Source organism: Diadema antillarum, unplaced genomic scaffold (genome assembly GCF_040938485.1).
Source record: "Diadema antillarum isolate AM-2024a unplaced genomic scaffold, OU_Dant_1.0 seq00001990_RagTag, whole genome shotgun sequence".
NCBI lineage: Eukaryota > Metazoa > Echinodermata > Echinoidea > Diadematoida > Diadematidae > Diadema > Diadema antillarum.
In genome coordinates this window covers 91,741-110,262 of record NW_027272646.1, presented here as the reverse complement: position 1 = coordinate 110,262, position 18,522 = coordinate 91,741, and the positions used below count along the sequence as shown (strand labels likewise).

The following is an 18,522-nucleotide window of genomic DNA, read 5'->3' as shown; positions in this document are numbered from 1 at the left end:
TATCCAACAGTTTCCTTGTATTCTGAGTGGTTAGGATATTTATATAATATTGACTGGCCCTGAGGGAGGTACCAGAAAATATTGCCCAAACTGAAAGCATATTGCCTGAGTTGAAGACGAGGGCAATATGTTTTCAGTGCGGGCAATATTATCTGGTACCTCCCGAAAGAAAGGCCAGTCAATATCATAATTATTACCTATCCCCCTAGGTAAATTAACAAAATATGTAAATACGGCTATACACAGATCAAGCCACATTTGACTACCTGTAGACCATCAACATGTTGAATGATTGCAAAATTGTTCATCAATGTATATCATTCAACTGCAACTTCAAAGATACATGTATATAGTTGTAACAGGCAAACTTCAAACTTCTGAACGTTCTTACACTTTATTTTTACTTCTCTGTTTAAAGTTTGAGAGTTGTAAAACTGATGGTCACTGTGCAATCACTGATCACGAATGGACTAGTCATTGCCTAGTGCTGCTGTAAGTGGTTGACCTTGTACGAGTTGATTTATCAGCGTTCTTCTGCGGTGCGTGCAACTGACACCCTGAACGTCCTGGAATGTTTTCTTTTCGTGGTCGATCGGAATGTTTACGTTTAAGCAGGGAGGTGGGGAGAGAGATTCCACTCTTTCTCTTCCCACCTCCCCAAACAGGAAGATTGCACTGTTGCTCATACTGTTACAGTTACGCAGCGACGTGGCGAAAAGCATATTGACCGCTGACCTTTAACCCTGCAAAATAACAACTCCTGACCTTTAACCCTGCAAAATAACAACCGGAATTGCCTCGCAAAACTCCCTCGTATAGGTAATAATTATCACTAGCCCTGAACCTAGGGGTGGAATGAAGGTTTATATTCTTCCAGTGTCTATGCTAATATACTCCGGTGGTCTACAGAACTGATTTCTCACTTTTGTAGTGTTGTTATGTGTCCATCTTCAGTCTACATCATGATCTGCTATCTCATCCTTTTTTGCATGTTTCTTATAAGTGCATAAATTTCCCATTGGCTTGAAAAGTGTATTCGTGACCCACCACAACAAAAGGATCCTAAAGTTGCTGACGGTTGAGCCGAGAAAATCGAGTTTGAAGTCGGATCATCAAAATCGGTCAAAACAATCAAATTTCTGTTTTTGGAATAATTTTGTAGTCTATGTATCGTCTATCATCTGCTGAAATTTCAAAGCTAAATGATCAATGGAAAGGCAAGAAATTAGCGTTTTTCTGGGCCACAATTTTCTGACTTTCAATGGAACAGAAACTTGTCCGAAGATTTGGATGTAGGGCTGCAGCTAGACTCTGCCCCTATGAATGAGGGAGTGATCTTATTGGTCAGTGCGTGGCATCCTGGTTACTAATTGGTTGTGAGTAAACTTGAATGAACACCGCAGAGGTTGCTAGGAACATACGTACTGTCTTGCCTCCTCTCGATCATGATAGCGTCAGAAGGAAAACTTTTGAAAGCCATTTTCTCGAAACGCTGCCTTCCTTAACCTTTCGACATGCGCTAATAAATTCATTGATGTCTCCGCAACCGAGTATTTTTAGGAGTCATGTTATTTATGAAAATAAAGTGGAGGAGTAAGGGAATAAGGTCATGTCATTTTCAGAAAATCGTCCTCTCCCGACTTTCGGATCTTTTTGTTGTAGGGGATCACATTTTTTGTTTGATCATGAAGTCCGGGAAATGTGCTCAAGAGGTCATTGAAAGTCCTTGAATGTGGAATGCCCAAAACTTGTATGAACCTAACTAAGAGGCTGCTGTTACTAGTATTTATGTGTGTTCTCTTTGCTTCCTATGTCATTTAATTCAAGAAATAATGCCATCATTTTGGGAGCAAACAACTCCAACCTCCCCAACATCCTAGCCGTCATTGCAGAGGCCTTCGCTCGGGAGGCACTGAGCGAGAGTGAGGAGGTCTTCCGGAGGTGTAGCGGCATTGTCCGTGAGGTGCAGGTAAGTGACACTAGCAAGTGACACTAGCAGACGGGATGTTGTTGATGGGAGAAGAGGAAAAAGAAAAAAGAGCAAGAAGCCCAGTTTTATTTTAGTTGTGTATTTGCAATTTATGATATTCATTGCCACTTGATACTGTTATCGACATGCTCAGAAGCAGCCAAGTACTACTAGGTCTTAAATAAAAAAAATGGTGTGAAATTCAATGTTGTATCTTCAATAAAAAATGATTATGTCAATGATAATAAAATAATGTCAATGATAATGGCAGGGCCCTGTGGTATCGCAGTAGCAACACTGCAGAGGCTATCCTGGATAAAAAAAAGACCATATTACAAATATCATTATTATTATTTTGAATAGTCAAGACTTCATGAAAATATATTCTGGAAAAAGTCTTAAGTATTGTTGTTCATTGCACTCTTCAATCTCCTTAATCTTTCTGACTTAACATAGTTATATGCCTGCCTATTATATTGTAATCCCATACATTCATACATAATCAGTTGCATAACTGAAATTGCCCTCTGTTCTGTGTCATATCAGAGTTGTTCTTTTCAGCTCACCTTAGATGTAAACTTGATAATAATGATGCTAATTCTTAGTTCTTCGCTATGAATGGAAAGTTGAAAGAGTCATGAATCACACCATTCCTACCTTAAGTTCTCAGCCATTGAATGAAGTCATTGAATGTCCCATTCAATGAACTTAGCCTTTGCCACATGTGCTGGTCCAAGAAAGCACATATTTTGATGGCTAAATATCGTGATAAGGAGTGAAATGTGAGTAGGTGATAGCACCAGAGGCTCGCCTTCTCTGGATGAGTTGAGTTATATCTCCGTCACGTCCATCTGCCAGCTTGTCATTATGTCTTTCTCACACCCTCCTACATTATTATCGCCTTTTTTCGCAGAGCAACGCCGAACTCTGGTCGCTGTGTTTACCCCACCTCACGGAGGAGCACCAAGAAGCTCTTGTCTCCGCGCTTCAGATGACAGCCTCGTAAATTCATCAATGAGGGCGTCCCCATCTCCTGTGGAACACAAAAAAAAAAAAAAAAAAAAAAAATCAATCTTTGTCAAGCGTGTGCGTGGGTGGCTGTCCAGGGTTTTTTTTTTTTTTTTTTTGTAAATCCTGAGAACTGAGAAATTCTCCGGGACGCATGTTTTGCCGTGGATCGACGGGAGATGCTGGAACTGCCGGATGCCAGAAGGAAGCTGGATACACTCGGGATCCTCTGTGATTAGACAAGACACTTTCTGTGCTCTGCAGACGTGACAAGTTCAGTGGTGATCGTGCTATGTGGGAGAGAAATCAAACAGCAACATTTTACCTTTGCACAATGTAGGGACCTGTACGCTAACATCTACCGTTTTTTGCAGTAATGTTGAAACATCGCTTCGCCATGTTTACAGAGTGACTTTTAGTAATGAACACCATATCACTATCAGTAAATGTACAGCACTGGGAAAATATATCAAACCAAACTGCAGTTTGGTGATCAGGAAAATATGGGTTTGAGGTATGCAAAGTTTAACATTGTTATTAATTTTTTATTTAAACATTTACTAATCCTTAAATAATTGATACATGAATGACCATGTAATATTGTATTATACATGAGGTCATATGCAGTACATGTGGTTTGTTTTGTTTTTTCTTTAAAGCAAAATCTTTTCGCTTCTAACGTATCAATTTTTCATGGCTTCATCTTCAGTCAGTATTTTTTGCTTCAATGGATCTCGTAATATATGGTAAAAATTAATATTAAAAAAGGATAAGAAGGCATTATGTACAGTCCTGAAGCCCAACAAGGAAGAAAAGAATAAATATTCTAACCATTCAGGGATTTAAGACCTCATAGGGTCTTTGTTGAGGGGAAGAAAAAAATCAGAGAAAATGTTGCAATAAGTTCATCATTATGCAGTGTATTCTGGCCAACTGTGATGTGATGAAATGATTGAATGTGTATGCTTTATCTATGCCACAGTGAAGTTTTGAGCAAATCAGCTGTGATGTTTAGATGCAGTAGAGCATGTTGGGGACTGGCCATATACTTAATAACATAATGGTTGCTGTAAAATGCAAGGGGAATGTGATTTTTAAAAACCAAAAGGTTTCCGGCATCAAAGCATTCCTCGACTTTGAATCAAATCCAGACATAAGTAGAGATATCAAACTTTCAAGTTATGAAGAAAAAATAAGATTTCATACTTTTTCAGCCAAATCTTGGTACTTTTTTTGCAGCTTTATTGTCCCCTAACATTTCAAGGCATCACAATGAATGGTCATAGTAGATGATTAATAGTACCCTAAATTTAGCGATAAGTTGTATTCGTTCATTTCAAAGTGCATATTTGAGGTGCATATTTCTTGATACTAAGTTTCCAACAACTCAAGTGATCAGGGGACTTGAGTTTAATTAGGATTTGTTTTTCATATATCACATTGAAATAGATATCACTGGGAAAAAATAAAAATTCTCAAAATGCAGTTTGAAACATAGAAACTACAATTGTAATCATAAAAGTAGATGAAATGATAGTAGTTGATAAGGGTTATATTTGAATCAGGGCTAGAACCGTAGGTTAAGTCCGTGATGGATAAAACTGTAGAAATATGTTGCAATATGTTGCACCAATGAGTCGAGTTACATGCACTCTTAACACATAAATTGGCTAACTTGCCAACTTGTTAGGTTTTCTATTTATGGAAAAATAATAACAAAAGACTTGGCGAACGACAATCAGTGCTTTGTATTGCTGTAAGTTTAAAGAGGTGAGTAGAATAATGTTTCAAGTTTATTGATATTTTTCCATCTCCCTGAAGACTTCACGCATCAAGCTCTTTAACTCAGCAGTTCCTTCTGAAGACATGGTCCTTCAAATCAAGTTTTAGCGTACATCAGCTTGCTGTTGTTTCAGGCATGCCTTAGGGGAGCTTCCAGTTTGTTAGGAACAACCACTGCTAGAAAAGTAAGCGCAGAAGTGTCATGTGCTACCGGCCAGTTCTTATTACTTTATACATAATGAAAAGGAAACGTGTTGCCGGAGTATTAGAAGTTACATGAACTCTCAAATTTGTCAGTGTTGGAAATCAGGGTGCCACTTCGTAGAAACGTTGGCATCATGTTGCTCAGTGACTACCATGTATCACTCATCAAAAAATATTATCTTGTAATACTTTTTTTTTTTTTGGGGGGGGGGGGAGGTGGTTGCACTTTTTTACTTTTCTGGATGAGGAAAACATATAGAAACAATTTACGCACTCGCAAAATTTTGGCAGCCAGATCAGGCAACCAAAACATATATCTTTCATAATGGTGACCCAACACCTATTTCTGGTGGCCCCAGGCAACTGCTGATGTTGAGCCTTGGTTATGTACCTCACTGTTGTATGAGAAAAATTTGCTGTTTATGTCTGCAAAATACATGCTTCCACTGCTTGTGTAATCCTGGCCCTGCTGGTTTGATTTGCTGCAATCAAAAAAAGGATGGAACATTCTGGGCCATGTCTTATAAAACTTGTGATAGAAATCAATCAATCGCAAATCTCTTGAAAGCTGCAATCAAACGCAACCTGTGATTGATTGATTGCAGTTTTCCGTCTTAATTTCAATCATAATTTTTTTATAAGATGGATTTGCATTCAATCGTAAAGTTGCAATTGATTTGAATCAATCTCAGGTCTTTATAAGACGGGGCCCTGGTAATTTTGCGTAGACTGCATGATGTGCATTATTTGTAAACTTACCAGAACAGAAGAGTTCTGGGGTGTCCTGATGCAGCAAATTTGTTTCAGCGTAACAGACAGTGTGTCATTCTTCTTGAAAATTATTAAAACTTTGCCTGTGCTATCTTTCTATTTGTTTAATGCGTGTTTCCGGGACTGAAGTCCTATCTGTTATGTATGCGCAAAGAGATGCAAATATGTTTGAATTATTTTAATCGTCTGCAATGACTGGGACCCTTAGAAGTGAATATTTACTTTGTGATGTATTATGATATATAAGGCATGCTTGCATGTTCTAGTTATTTGAATATTTGCAGTTAACTCATTTAGAATGGAAGACTTTGTAGTACTCCCTATTGTTTTTGTTGTTCTTGTTGGGCTGCCTTCGTTATTGTGTGAATAGCATTTATTTTCACTGGATGAAGTACCCAGTTCAGTTATTGTGATGAGTAACATGAACTAATATTTATGATACTGTCAACACAAACACATTTCCTTTTGCCGTGTAGATGTATACAGAATTTGGGTTGACTTGGTTGAACTTAAGTCTGTTTATGGGCAGACAGGAACCTTGTGACCATGCCCAGTAAGTATGGAATAGGTATTCTTTTGGAACAAAAATATACCAGTAAGTCGAATCACATTTGGAATAAGGAAATATCTGAAGCAATGTCAGAATTCATTTTGTGAATGCTTGGCAAAGAAGAGGAATGGAGTGTTATTAAGTAAGAAGGACACAGCTGAGCATGTGTGCTGGAGCTGTATGAAAAGTTACTTTACATTACGTCAATATCAGCGAGTGGGATTACATTACAGCAGGTGAATGTATTCAAATATATTAGGCTGATGTGTTGTGCATTTTTCATTCCCAGTTTCATCATGGAAACTCCATTTGAATGAACTGATGTTTTGAGTGAGATCTTGTATAAATGGGAACTTACAGATAGAATATTTGAATTGTTGAAAAACAAATCTCAACTCTGACTAGTACTAGCTTGGTAAGATTTTCACAAATTATCAGCAGCAATCACTTGTAGATTTTTTGCACTGTTTCATGTAGACTGTCCAACACTTTGATGAAAAATTACGAAAGTAGATTATATGAAATGCACTTGTGATAGTTTTGTAGACGTGTGTTAGACATCAGTGCATGAAAGTATGCAGTTCCGCTTTGATAGATATACAGTATACAAGGGTAGGTATGCCAGCCCCACAGAAGTGCACGTCATGTGAAAGTTCCAGTGGCATTGTGTTTTATTAGGTCAGTACTATTGAAATTATTTTGCTGTCCCCTCCGTTTGCAGTGCTACATTATGCTGTCACGAACAAACATCCAAGCTTCTACAGCTGTCCTGTTGCTTATGTCTAGGTTGGCTAGATGACACGGCAGCTGGTGTGTGCAGTTTTTGTGTACAATACAATGATACAGGTTGTATGTTGCCCATAGACCCTGATGTACAGTTTGAAAAGCACTCGTCAGTTATTGTGGGGGGGGGGGGGAGGAGTATGGCATGTGTGTGAGTTGAAAGGCTATTATTCTCCTTTATAGACCCTCTTTTGAGGGATTTTGGACACAAGCTGCCGCTGTAATGTAGCTCCACTAATAGAGAAGTATCCTAAACCCTTATTTTAGCAAGCAGGCTTGTCCAAGCAGTCGCGAAGCAAAATCAGTATGGTTATGTCTCGCGTCTGAAAAATGGGGATTATTTAGGTGTAAGTGTCTTCAGACCTGTGTGAATTTTTTTGCAAGGTATCAGAAAAGTGTTATTTGACAAGGAAGTTGTTCATGGCAAGTGTAATTAGGATTGAGAATATTGATGTTGTACATGAAAATTTCTGGCTTGTACATTTTTGTAATTATTTGAGGAATATTTGTGGGTCGTAAAATGTACATTTCTGCATATAATGGAATAAGAATGTGCGATGCTAAAAGTAGATGCAGAAGAAAAAGGACAAATTTTAGTGTAAGATATAAGTCATGCAATAGTGTGTGTATTTACAAGAGGCAGTAGTTCAAGATAGATGGAAAAACAAAAACTGATGAGAGGAGAGTTAATTTATTTTTCTAACATGACTTCACACATGGTGTCAATCAATGTTTGACAGTCAACTGCGCTTTCACTCTTATTCGACACGGCATTGCTGATTTGTAGATGCAGATATCTCTGTGTGACCCCCAGCTCGTAGTGCCTTGCTGATACTATACACACAAACACACACACACACACACACACACACAACACACACACAACACACACACAAACACACATGCATACTTTGAAGTAATGTACTATTGCCTAAGATTAAAAAAAAAAATGGTGTCAGTGAATGTTTATCACTATTTCCTCAACATAATAGGCATAATATTGTCTTTGGATTAGTTTGGAGATTCTTTCCTCTGTTTTCTCATGGTGGGGGAATCTCATAATTTCTCGCTGCAAATGCAAAGTAGCACTGCTTTACAATGTAGGAGTGATATCCAGTGTGTGAAGTTTTAGTTTTTTTTTCCCACCCTTTTTTGTCCCCGCCGAACGAGTTCGAGCAGGGGACTATGAAACGGGCTCCGTACGTGTGTGTGTCCGTGTGTCCGTCCGTCCGTCTGTCCGTCCGTCCGTGTGTCCGTGTGTCCGTGTGTCCGTGTGTCCGTGTGTGCGTCCGTGTGTGATCAAAATCTTCAATTTGCTACTTCTCTGTCATTTATGAGCCAATTTTGATTCTGTTTGCTTTATATGATAGCACTACATGGGAGCTTTGAAACTTCTACACAGAATTTCAGTCGTGACCTTTGACCTTGACCTTTGACCTATATTGTACATTTTGCTACAAAATGCTACTTCTTCGCCATTTCTAACCCGATTTCGATTCCGTTTGCTTTATGTGATGGCACTAGGTGAGGGCTTCAAAACTTCTACACAGAATTTTGACTTTTGACTTCTTTGACCTTTGACCTTGATTTTTTGACCTATATTGTACATTTTGCTACAAAATGCTACTCCTTCGCCATTTCTAACCCGATTTCGATTCCGTTTGCTTTATGTGATAGCACTAGGTGAGGGCTTCAAAACTTCTACACAGAATTTTGACCTTTGACTTCTTTGACCTTTGACCTTGATTTTTGACCTATATTGTACATTTTGCTACGAAATGCTACTCCTTCGCCATTTTTAACCCGATTTCGATTCCGTTTGCTTTATGTGATAGCACTAGGTGAGGGCTTCAAAACTTCTACACAGAATTTTGACCTTTGTCTTCTTTGACCTTTGACCTTGATTTTTGACCTATATTGTACATTGGCTACAAAATGCTACTCCTTCGCCATTTCTAACCCAATTTCGATTCCATTTGCTTTATGTGATGGCACTAGGTGAGGGCTTCAAAACTTCTACACAGAATTTTGACCTTTGACTTCTTTGACCTTTGACCTTGATTTTTTACCTATATTGCACATTTTGTTACAAAATGCTACTTCCGGCGGGGACATATGTTACGCACCGCGTAATTTCTACTTTTCCTTGTTATTGTTTTGGAAACCCTCATTCTTCCTTAATTTCTCTTCGCTGCTTATATTCCGCATGTTGTTAAATGCCTTTTGTGTGAAGCACCGTAATCGAGCGTTGCAGCCGTGTGTAGCATTCAGCCGCCTTCCTTGAGATATTTACTGAATGACAGAGAGACCAGCATAATGTAGATTTAAATCTTGATCCTCGTTGTTGAAACGCATTGTAGAATTTTCTTCACGGTTTACTTCTGCCCTACGCCTCCAGCTGTCAACTTTCTTTTGTATCTTGACTTTCACTTGCACTCTCTCGCTAGATATCATCACTTTTTTTTCTTTTAACTGTTCTATCTCTCTCTCGTCTTTCTCTGCATGATCTTTGCAATCCTGATTTCACCCTTTTTTTTTTTGCTTCTCTAAAATTTGCTCCATCACATCATTCTCCTCCCTTCTTTAAATTGTTATCTTTGCCTTTCCTTCTCTTCCTCCTCCTCCCTCGCAACTCTTAATTGCCTGTCTCTTTCCTTCTCCAAATTTTCTTTTTTGCTTTTCTTCTTTTCTTCTTCCTCCTCTGCCCTTCTGTCAGTCCGTGCCTTTGTCTTTCACCGCCTCCTCTTTCCTTTTCTTTCTTTCCACTTTTGTTCGCTCGTCTCCACCTTACCTCATTTATTTCTGTTCTCCATCTGCATGTAGTTGTGAGCACTTTCATCCTGTGGTGCATATCAGAATACAGACACTCAGCGATATCGTCACGGGGTATTGTTTGTAGTGATTGGTTGAGATGGAAAGTTAGTGCTCTCTTAGAAACCTTGTGTATCTTTGGTTATAGTAGCCTTGTTGTGCTTCTTTGAGTGGCAGGGTTTATTCTGTTTCTGCTTTCTTAGGATACAGAACTGTTATGTTTATTTCTAATTTTTTGACTTCATTATATGGAGGCAGGTACTATACAGCACCTGTTGTTCACAATTTCAAATTGCATTATCTCTGGGATTTTAAACATCCGTGTTGGCAGCAATGTAGAAGTAAGCATAATTGTTAACGAAAACATGTAATGAATACAAATATTTAGCATGCCCATGTCTAGCGTGGGAATTGCTCAAACATTATAAACCTGAAAGATTACCACGTTGCTCACATGCTGATTAGAGCAAATTGAAATCATGAATGTTACTAAATGTGTCGTTTCAATTGAGCAGCAAATGAAGTGTCTATACTATTGTGAACATGTGATTTTCATTTTGCAAGATTTGATTTTGATTTTTCTCCTCAATTTTTCACCGAACAAACAAACCATCAAAATCTTATACTTTGTTCTTCCTAAGTCATAGGTAGTGGCTTGTGCCTTGTATTTTATATGTAAATTATTGTACATTTATTTTTAAATTCTTGTTACCTTATTTTCAGTTCATCTCTCATCTTAACTTTGTTCACATTGTATGTGCATTATTTGAATTTAGGAGATTTTTCTTACTTTTTTTTTCTTCTGTTGTTGTGTCCCCTCCCTAATAATTCCTTGAATGCCATCTGATCTTGCTGGCTAAAGTTTTGGTTATGCTACGTAAAATGTATTGCTTTTTTTTTTCCTACTGCGTTTCTTCTGGATGAAAATAAACTGCTTTTGTTTGATCCAGGGTGATGCATTCGAAGCAGTGTGTTACGCATTGCATCAAATGGTACGAGATAGATTTTGTATGTATGAATCAATAAAAAAGTGCATTTTACCCGTTAGATTACTGTAAATGGCAGCCTTTGTCATTATTTGTGTTTTAGCAGGGGAAGAGCATATGCTGGAAGTGTCAGTGAATGTGTATGTGTCGACATCAGTGGCGGATCCAGAGGGGGGTGCAACCAGTGCACGCCCCCCCCCCTTTATTTTTCTTTAAAAACAAAAGAAATAAAAAGAAAAAAAATGAAATGAAACCCGGAAGTGGCACCAGAAATATTAGTTGCCCCCCCCCCCCTTCCTGGATCCGCCCCTGTACATAGTAGTGGATGAAACTGAAAGATATTGGGAAAGAAAATGAAGGCATGTTAGCAAATGCAGTTGTGTGTATGTGTGTGTGGAAGGGAAAGTGAATTCCAGAGATGACAACTGGTACTTTTTTCGCAGTATTTTGTACTTCTTTTTTTTTTTGTGCTAAATTACTGCATGTTTCATGTTTCCAGAAAAAACAACACATGGTTGTTGTTTTTTTCTCAGAAAGTTGTATTATTAACATGTCTACAGAGGAAAAGTAATCTGTCCCCCCCCAAAAAAAAAAAACAAACAAACAAACAAACAAACAAACACCAAACCTTCTCGGCCCTCAGAATACTGCAATGATGTTTTGCAAGTTGGAAAGTCTGAATTACTCGTGTGATAGCACATTTATATATATTAATTGTCCTTTGACTGGGGCAAAATTTTTTGGAATAAGGGCACTCCTCTACCTTCGCCAGTACTGAATTCTTGTTACATTTACTTATGATTGTAGAGACAACACATACACACGAAGGTAGGTGTAAGATCTCTGGATACTGTAGCTCCTTCGTGTCACTTCTTGTTACTTTTTGCCAGAGGATTATCTCTACGTTATATTGCAATGTCATAATGGTAGATCGCAGACTGAAATTAAGGGGGATTTGGGTAATCTCTGTCATTTTATGGAGTTTTCAAGAATACTTTGATCAACAAACAACAGCCAGGGCCCCGTTTTATCAAAAGATAATCCCATTATAAGTTTCCTTAATACCGCACAGGCTGCCATAGACTTACCATAGAAATCGACTATATAATCAATTATGACTCCACATAAAATAGGGCCCTGTGGTATACTACTTGGGAATCGTCTTTATAAAAAAGAATGGCCCTCAAGAATTATTTACCGACAAACGGTAACAATATTATTAGCAACGTACAGACAAATACCTGAATCCTACTGAGTAGACCAACCAGTGCAAAGGAGAAAATGTATGATTATTCATAATATACTTTTATGCAAATTATGTTATGCTGATGTCTTGTATAGAATTGTGTTTCTGTTTTACATGTATATATTTGAAATTAGTCTCTAATTTGTAGTTAGTATTATACTCCCATACCGGTACCCCATGAGGCTGCATTCACATAGAAGTATACTATTCGGGTATTCGGGGCTCGTTTTCGAGGGTCGCGAATAGCTTGAATCGAACGATAGGATTTCCTAACACCGGTTCACGTAAGAGGGCACTATTCGAAAGTACCGAATAGCTGCGAATAGTATAACATAGTGGGAATCGAGCTTGTTCAATTTTCTTGCAGCGTATACCGTCTCTCATTTATGAAATAATGACAATTTTGGTCTGGATTTGCCCTTTAGCAAAAATAAGTATGTAGACTGACATTCTGATGCAGTATTGTTAATAAGATTTGCTGGGATGTAGGAGGAAGAAATCCTCTACATGGGATGGCGAGTTGACGGTGCGGATGATGGTGTACTGGGTGCCCGAATACGGTGAATAGCGAATAGCGAATACCGTATACTTCTATGTGAACGCAGCCTAAGGGTCATTGAGTCAATAGACTTCACTACACTGAAAGATCCTACACTATGTAATAATGTAGGATCTTTGCTTCACTTCACTTCACTTCACTTCACTTCACTTCACTTCACTTTACTTCGGATGAAACGGAACGACTGAGGGCGCTTGACCATGGAAGCGCTTTTACCGCACGTCACCCGCGCGCGCGCCACGTAACGTTTTCTTTGCTCCTTCTACTAGCTGTGGATCCAATCACTTCTATGGTTATTCCTTCAGGTGAAGGAGGTTTTCGCGCGCCCGAAGTATCATTCGTGCCCTGCTGTTGCCTCATAGAATCAAAGGGTAATTGCATGGAAAGAGCATACTAACACGAAGCGACCCCGCGCGCTGCCTGCCATCAAGCCATAGATTAGAAAGGCCCACATGCGTCACTCTTCACCACTGCGCGCACTCGGGTAAAAATGAACACGACGTCTAATGTGTGACGTAGCAATCGCACTTAGCAGACTCCAGACTTTTGTCTGTTCGCCGACCAACTCTGGTGAGTTTTCTTTTGTCATTATCCCTTGAACATTCATCTTTTGAGATGAATGTTCTCTTCTTGGTACGCTGATCAATTTAACATAACTATTGTGCCTAGATGGTTGTAAGGGGGATTGCTGGAGGTCATTCATGGTGGGTATTTTATTTACAGTGGAGAAAAAATTGTCTAGCGCTCGCTGGGTCATCCCTTCGCCCGACTCCCTGGCGTCGGACAGAGCGGAATCGCGATCTATCTGCTGGTGCTGCGACAGTGGTCGCTCGAAACTTCATCAAGGGAAAGCAGGCAAATAACAGACGCCTAAATAGCATTCATCAAAACGAGGTCTGGGCTCTGCATTTCCCTAATGTTAGTGACTGAGAACCCAATCTAGTAGTATCAGCAGAAGTAGATCTAACGTTTAGACGTCTATTAGAATCTAAAACAGTAAACTACTGTTTCAATAGGCGCTTAACTAAAATTTTATATCAAATGTAAAATTGATTCCAACTCTGTTAACTGTGAGTGCTGTCTATCAAAATAAAAAACAGAACAACCTTCTTGGGCAGTCTTGTTTTTTTCTTTTTGAGATAGACCCGTGGGTGCTAACATTCAATCACGTGTTCAATAGACTCATCTCTAACGTGGTTGTTTACTATTTGACATATGAGGACCCTACATCAAATCCGAAAGTGAAAAAATAAGGTGTAGGCTCACATAAATACCTAGATAAGACTTTCGAATAGTGTCATAGTCTCTAAGACTGTCATTATTATAGAAAAAGTCACTTTTAGGCCATGACGCATTGAAATATTTCATAGAAATATCACTTTGGGAGTGACAATACAAGTCTAGTTCATGATATTGCAAATTGCATAGTGTAACGTACGTAAAGATGCAGAAAGAGCTAGGAATTAGGATATTGACTGAAAGATTGGTCTGTATCTCATATCTGGTCGTCGGGGATATGTTCAGCAGAGACTGTGTCTGGCTTCACGAAGGAGAGCGATAATGTTAAAAAAAAAATAATAATAATAAAAGACTTCTCCAGACAGACATATCGTTCTTTGTTTAGGATACATAATGATAATTAATATTTAGTATCATAAGTTTACAGATAGTCAATGATAGTACAGTATTCTGTGCGGTATGTCATTGATGTGCAAAATTGCAATGTTTTGCCTTTTCTTCTTTGCACAGGTTTTCACTAATTTACTTCATGACATGATTACTTTCATTAAGACTTGTTTTGCTTTAAAAACATTGTTTAATAGGCCTACGTGTCATCGTTTGATATGGGATGTGATCATCAATGTGAATGTGTTTTATTCGTAAAGTATCTACATTAATTCCTGTGTGGCTATACATGAGTAGATCTTTATAGACTGGACACTCTATGTAGGCAATCATTGAACATAAAACCCTTTTGTGCCAGGGATTTTGGACAGTGCTTACAAAGCTATTGATTTCTCTTCCATTCAGCACTCAAAAGCACACGAAGGGTTAAAGAAAATGGTAGAATTGAGACTCTTTGTTCTTCAAGTGAATGTAGGATCATCTTTATGTGAATGTATCTTTCTGATAGTTCCAATGTCTTGTGGAATGTGTGAACATCAACAATGTTAATTTCATGAAATTAGTGACAGATTTTAACTAGACAAGAATTTAAAGAAACAAACAAAAAACAACTCTCCTCATGACCAATATCTGGAAATTAATTGCCCATTCTACTGCATTTGGTATGACACCCCCACCCACCCCCACCGCCCCCCCCCAAAAAAAAAAATGGCATTACATCCTGTCAACAAACAGCTGAGGTGTGTAGTGCATTGTGAATGAGAGCATGATTAGAGATTTATCTGGTGAACACTGGAGAACACAAACTATTAACTCCAATTCAAGCTTTACCATGCTTTTTTCAGCTCCAGGTACACGTGTGCAACAAGCCAGATGTAGTGGTGCAATGTTTGTCGTCATTTTTGTCTACGAGCAGCATGAAATTCAGTTTGTTTGCATAGTGCACACATGCACAAAGTATTACAGAAATAAGCAGAAAGTGTACGACAGTTGTGTTTATGCATTGTTGTAACATCATCAAGATCCTGACTTATGAGATGTTTTTGTATTGATCAACAATTAGTTTCAGAAGTACTTGCTTTGATAAGACATGCTGTGAGCTGTATCGGTTTCGTTGTAATTTGATAACACGTCTTGAAATACTGTCCAAATCTAGTCTTTGAAATTATGTATTTGAAGTCTGCATATTAGACAGACTGGAACTTACGCCCAAAATTGTCTGTAGTTGGTGGCAGATTGTTTGATTTATAAGCTATTTTGTTGTGAAATATTGCTTGTTGTCTTTAAAATCTTACACATACTTTCATGTACAATTTTTGTAAATTGTCAACTATATAAATACAAAAAGTTTTTATCAAAGAAAACAATTCATCGTGACGTTCAGACAAATGAACCACATGCCTGGCGATCAAACATGTGTCGGAGCCTCAAAGAAAAACAAGAACTTGAAGATTCTACATTTCTAATAGTCATTGATATGTATGCAGATAATATTGTTACATGCACATCACTAGGTGCTACATATGTGAAGGGTTAGAATCTTGCTGACTCTATGTACTACCGTGAACATCCTATTTACTCAAAAAGTCTGTGGCCTTTGGACGTTGCTCAGCAGACTTTGACCTGTCAAAGATAATCTTGATAGCTGAAGGTGATTTTCACTCTTGTTTACTCAGTTTGTGCAGATCACCAGATGATCCAGTACAGTCCAGCAAATCTTTCCAGCCACATACAAAAATAATGGAGGAAATTTTTTTTTCAATAATTGAGCTCGTAGTACAGTTTTTAGTACCTTACCTCCACTCTGGAATGTAATTAGAGAGCTTACTGTCAAAAAATTGTGTGTGGATAGTGTATTTTCTAGTGGTTTCCACAAGTGTACTTGCTAGAGATGTCTTCATATACTGGAAGGCAAGGGCACTGTGGGCTTTCACAGTTCGTTCCCCCTCAATCTTTTGTTATTAGTCGTGTCAATGACGTACATAGTGTGTGTGTGTGTGTTGTGTGTGTGTGCGTATCATGTGATTATGTTCAAGAGTTTGTTTTGTTTTTGTGAATGTGAAATCTGTGATACTGAACAAAATTCAAATAAAGAATCATTAGAAAAAAAAAGTTACTGGGAGGTTAACTGAAAGTCATGTCACAACCAACCACTACTAAGCAAACATCCTGTTTGATAACGCATGGAATAATTCCTCTCTGAAAATCACTACAATGACGCCCATTACATCCCTCCCCCCTAGTTTAGACTCTTCAAGTGAGAGTGTATCAGTTGTTGCATCATTATTTTTTTTTGCCAAATTGTGAAGTCAAACTCAGTTCCATTTTGGAGTCTGAAGCATGAGAGCAGACAAACAGCACAAAAAATTATACTATGCACCACTCCATGCTATTAAAGTCTTCCTTTCCAAAATAAATTTAAAAAAAAAATTAAAAATATATATCCTCTGCATCAATTTTTTAAGATGTTTTTTTTTCTGTTGTATTTATTACACATTTTATTTTCTTTGATCAGGGATGGAATGATAAAATTATCATCTAACAAAATCATTTGTTAACATTGTGTACATTCATCAGTTTATCATTTCACATTGTCTGTGGCAGACATCACTGTTTTAGGGCAAACTAAACATTTGAAAAACATTGAGCAGAATATTGTAACTAGTGAACTCTGTGTGCAAGAATGTGTGTGTGTGTGTGTGTGTGTGTGTGTGTGTGTGTGTTTGTTTGATTGGAATGAAATTATTGCTGTTCTGATTGTTTACAAGTCTTCGTCGTTTCTATTTTGTATTATCCAGTCAACCCAAATAGAAAGAATTTCTCTTTAACCTATTTAAGACTTGCTGAAATAACACTGTTTACTGTTGTGCAGCTGTATCATAAAACATTGTCAAACTTTACGGACAGAGCTCTATAAAGGAAGATAGATTAAAACTTCTAAAGAACACAAATTTGCAAATCTTATGCTGTCACTGAAAAGTATTTGGTAACAATTATCATGCTGATAATCTGTTCTGGAATAGTTTGTGCTGACAACACTATAGTAAGGAAAAATTAAGTATTGCACATCAAGTCATTCACTAGTTTTCTATTTGTGAAGCATAACAAAACAATAATTTTCAACTGCAACACAAGTTTCTTTACAAGTGTTTCTTTAAAGCTCCTTGTTCACGACATGATATGAGTGACCTTAGGTAGTCTTTGGGACTGTGGTTCTTGAATTTTTCAAATGGAATACCCAGTGCCGTGAAATACCATCAAGCATCCAATGAGGTACATTATCGCTGATTATGATAAAAATGTGTTTTACTTGACATTCAAATGATAAGAGTCCTTCCTTGTGCAGAGACACACTAAAATCCTGGCCATAATCAAATCATCTACATGATTGTACCGCCTGTTCCACATGTTTACAATGTACACATTGTACGTAAATCGTATGTATGTGTGCCAACTAAATGCCCTGTTGTGGAATCTGTCTGGCCAATCAAAAAGTTTGTTAACCTTGGTCATATGGGGTAGACTAGACTGGCACCCTGGTAGTGAACAGTCAGGATGTGATGTTGGACAAGTCATTAGTCCTACATATAGGATTTTATGTGTTTGTGTGTGTAAAGGAAATACAAAGGTTGTCCTCATACAATTGTATTCGTTTCCATTCGTATTGTTTGTACTTTGTCTATGTGAATGCATGTATGTGTAACATGTGTGTTTGTGTAGGCATGTGTGTGTATAACTTGTCTGTGTGTTTATGAGAGGATCCAGCAGTTTTGGATAATTAAAGATACAGTACAGACCTGTACAAGTCACAGATAATGTCATAATTACTATACTGTAGTCCTACTCTATGTCAAGATACTACCTTTTTTTTGTGTGTCACACATTTCCTACTGACACAGGTTTTCACATTAAATGCTAACCGATGTGCCTCGTTGTGATTAGCATAAACTTGTTTTAGTGTAACACCTGTCATTTATACAATGTGTAGCTACTAATTTCTGTAAGGATAGATGGGCATGAACTCTGACCGTACACAAATTTCCTAATTATCAAGTATCCTGTGTTCTTGCTAACTTGTGATTTTGATGAGTGTGTGGTGAAGCAATAGAGGATACCGTAATGCCGGGGTTTGATCATTTGGTGCCTATTAACTACTGGTGTGAAGTAGACCCCTGCCTAGAAGTCTGTGAAAATGACTCATGATCCAGGATGATGGTTAAAGGTATT

At 38.0% G+C, this 18,522-nt stretch overlaps 2 protein-coding genes across 2 annotated transcripts in view; both read left to right on the top strand.

The window, feature by feature from the left end:
- The window catches only part of LOC139713504 (importin-5-like), a 59,866-nt gene extending 56,250 nt beyond the window's left edge, over nucleotides 1–3,616 (top strand). Inside the window, exons 24-25 of the mRNA XM_071625231.1 lie at nucleotides 1,828–1,969; nucleotides 2,883–3,616. Coding sequence (XP_071481332.1) covers nucleotides 1,828–1,969; nucleotides 2,883–2,975 — 235 coding nt within the window. The 3' untranslated portion in view covers nucleotides 2,976–3,616. The remainder of the gene's footprint in view (nucleotides 1–1,827; nucleotides 1,970–2,882) is intronic.
- Nucleotides 3,617–13,164: 9,548 nt separating this feature from the next.
- Nucleotides 13,165–18,522, top strand: part of LOC139713507 (choline-phosphate cytidylyltransferase A-like) — a 36,111-nt gene continuing 30,753 nt past the window's right edge. Inside the window, exon 1 of the mRNA XM_071625234.1 lies at nucleotides 13,165–13,239. The gene's annotated coding sequence lies outside the window, so the exon portion shown is untranslated. The remainder of the gene's footprint in view (nucleotides 13,240–18,522) is intronic.